The sequence below is a fragment of the Coenobita brevimanus genome, chromosome 19, assembly GCF_032717465.1.
Source record: "Coenobita brevimanus isolate Jiangsu-jjx chromosome 19, ASM3271746v2, whole genome shotgun sequence".
Classification (NCBI taxonomy): Eukaryota; Metazoa; Arthropoda; class Malacostraca; order Decapoda; family Coenobitidae; genus Coenobita; species Coenobita brevimanus.
In genome coordinates, this window is record NC_136972.1 from 28,178,777 (window position 1) to 28,182,027 (window position 3,251).

The 3,251-nt window shown below is 36.8% G+C and overlaps 1 protein-coding gene across 1 annotated transcript in view; it reads right to left on the reverse strand.

Moving 5' to 3' along the window:
* The window catches only part of LOC145391652 (rho GTPase-activating protein 8-like), a 55,141-nt gene extending 53,354 nt beyond the window's left edge, over positions 1-1,787 (reverse strand). The window contains exon 1 of the mRNA XM_080266199.1: positions 1,724-1,787. Within this exon, the coding sequence (XP_080122325.1) occupies positions 1,724-1,760 (37 nt within the window). The 5' untranslated portion in view covers positions 1,761-1,787. The remainder of the gene's footprint in view (positions 1-1,723) is intronic.
* Positions 1,788-3,251: the final 1,464 nt, after the last annotated feature.

The following is a 3,251-nucleotide window of genomic DNA, read 5'->3' on the forward strand; positions in this document are numbered from 1 at the left end:
ATAAATATGTAATATGAGCAGGTACAAGAACACTTTGACCACAGGACATATTTTCTACTTTATTTTTGATATCTCCCAAAATTTTTATTCACCTTAATGTGAGATCTTCCACCTTGAGATTTTACCTGAGATACAGCCTTCATTTAAACACTTTAGAATAAGAGGTCATCCCTAATATGAATAAAATAATAGGGGATACCTGATCAATATATATAGATATATATATATATAAGTCAGTGGGCTAAAAAGGGTTAATACAATAAAGTACGGTATTATCTTGTTTGAACCTACGACATCTTTTCCACTATATTTTGATATTTTTTAACGATTTTATCTTCCATAGGGTAAGATTTTCTGATAAATTGTGAACGTTTTGGTCACTTTTCGTGGCTACTGCATGCTTATGCTTGATGATTGGGTCGTGAATTGTCAGTGTGGAGTGTAGACTTTGTCTGATTAAAATGTTATCATGTTTGGTTAGGTATAAAAGGGCGAAACACATGATGAAAACACAATATTTTAAACTGGTTTTCCTGCACCACGGACATAGGATATGTTTAGGGCCATTGCAGCCTAGGGGTTACACCCCTTTCAACACAACATACAGGTCCCTTTAAGTTTATTCTTATTATCATGAATTTTACTCAGCTTAGGAGAGATTTTCACACTGGAGTGGTTACATGGCAACTGTATAGCCTTCATATCTGTGTAAATATATGAGGTCTCTCCTAAAATGAATTCGGCACAATAAATCATCTGGAGGTACGGTGGCTAGAAAAAATTAAAAAAGATCAGGGGCTCAAAGGAGCTAAAACTGGCCCCCAGACACGAAAATAAGGTGAATATTCACAAAACTGAGATGCAGCTTGGACTATGACAAGGGTAGCTACAAAAGTCCATTCTCCTACCATAACATAAACTCCTATATACAGAAAAAATTAGGGCTTATACACATTCAACACAATGATATACTTTTACCTTTTTTATCTGATATCAGACAATTCTATTCATTTTTAACATATTTTTAAGTGAAGAAGTTAATGAGGCTATAGCCTACATAACCCCTCCAATTTGGTAAGTCTCCCATAGGCTGAATGAGTCATAGTCCAACAAGAATGAAGTAAAGGACACAGTCTACACAAGGCATGCTCCTTCTCACAGATGTTGAAAAGTGTAATTAATATGTGCTTTCTAATAGCCTTGCAATTTCTGATCATTTATCTGGTCACGTAACCCTCTAGAATCAGTGGGATCTGGCTACTATGTCACGAGTCAAATCAGTTCATAAAACGGTGAAATAAGTTTTTAAAAATGGCAAATTCCACAACTGTTAATTATATCATGGTATATAATACTGACTGGCAGAAAGAAAACCTCAGATTTCACGGTTATTCAAAAGCATAAACTGATCTGTTCCGAAACCAGAACTTTGGAAACAAGTAATACTTAATAAAGGGAAATATGGATTACAGCATTGTCTACTAGGAGACGATGCTCTCCTAGATATTCATCGTCACCAGACACAAAAACAATATCGCATCACGCTCCAAAAACTTACCTCATCATTAAAACAAACTCGAAAATTCCAAAACAGGGCCAGAACTGCCAAAATTCCATCGCTGTTTGACCTAGGACAAGGATGCTAAGGTCGCCCCCTCTCCTACGATAAGGCAGATTCCATTTACCTAACCAAAAATGGAGGCCAAGATAACTCCCAGCTCACCTGCTACGGGCCGGGCTGGATCCTTGAAAGTCCCCATGGTGTCACTTGCACATGCTGGCCACAATGACAGCCACAAGAGCAACACTCACACCCTCCCAGCTGATTCCCTGGTTTGTTGACAGAGGGATCACGTGTTCGGTTACGGCCCACCAGCATCACCTCGAAAATCGCTGAAAATTACCACAAATCCCTCCTGTATATATAAAAGTCTCACTACAGCTCACTCTAGGAATTTCTTGCATTTCAGATTTTTACTAGAATTATTTTTATAAATAAGAAAAGTTCAGAGTGTTCTTATATTGAGAAACTATTTCGGACATTTGTATACGTTCCAACAATACTCAAAACGGATTTCGGGGTTTCCCTCCTAGTTAAAGCTTCTAAAAGATATAATTCAAATGTTTAACTAATATAATTGAATATGGAGCTAGGAACTATTTTCGAAAATAGTTTTATATGCATCTAGCAGTATTATCGTATTATATCATCAACAAAAAGACTAATATTTCGAATATTCTCCATTCCTTGGAGGTTGACAGCGCCTCCAAGCAAAATTTGATGTTTTGCGGTCTACTAGAGCCAGTATTATTACATATGATTCACAGTAAATGATGTGTGATATTTGACATCACGGCCAGCAAAAATATGGCTTGACATCATTAACGGTGCAATAATAAAAATAATATTAAACTTGGAAGTAGCAGCTAGCAGACCCCATTATCATCAGTTAAATAACCTGTTGTTGGAGTGTTGCGAACTTGCGAGTCCATTATTCACTACATGGAGTGCAAATCATATCATAGCCCCAAGTTACAGCCACTCCAGTTTCCAATCCATACTTTCTCCTTATACCACTGATCCACACTCAACATACCTGCTTAGAAAAATAAATATGAATCCAACTTAATTACAGGTTATCCTTCCCTCTTACCTTTCTCAATTTTTCCTCATTTACTGGTGTATACAATTTATTCTCAATGGAAATTTCATATTCCTTTCTTATCTGTCCTAACCAGTACTTTCTCCCACCTTGACTTTTTACAAACCCTGCTCTCCATTCTTTTCACTTACATAGCCTGCCTTTCATCCCTTTTGTCTGCCTACATAATCCGTACCATCCCTCCCTTCTGTCTCTTTGCTTGTCTTGTATCTTTACCCTACCATTCCTGACACTGTCTGAATAGAGAAGGGTGGGTCTTGTCTGTCACTTTTTCATCACAAAGGATTTACTGTAATTAGTATCTTAGTGAATAAGGTGGGAGATTTACTAATTACTAAAGAACTTATTTGCTACAAAATATAAAAAAGAAGACACTTCCCATAATTATGGCAATGTCAAAAAACATAAAGCAAAAAATGAACCTGGCTTATGTAGTTATTTCTTTACTCCTCGTGTTTTACTCCTCTTAGAGAAAATCTGGTCAGTTACAGAAAGTGATTCCCAAAGCTAATCTGATTGCTAGAACTCTAAACAATGTAGCATGTCTCTATATCCATCTGTTGCCAGATGCCTTCATCTTGTAAAGGG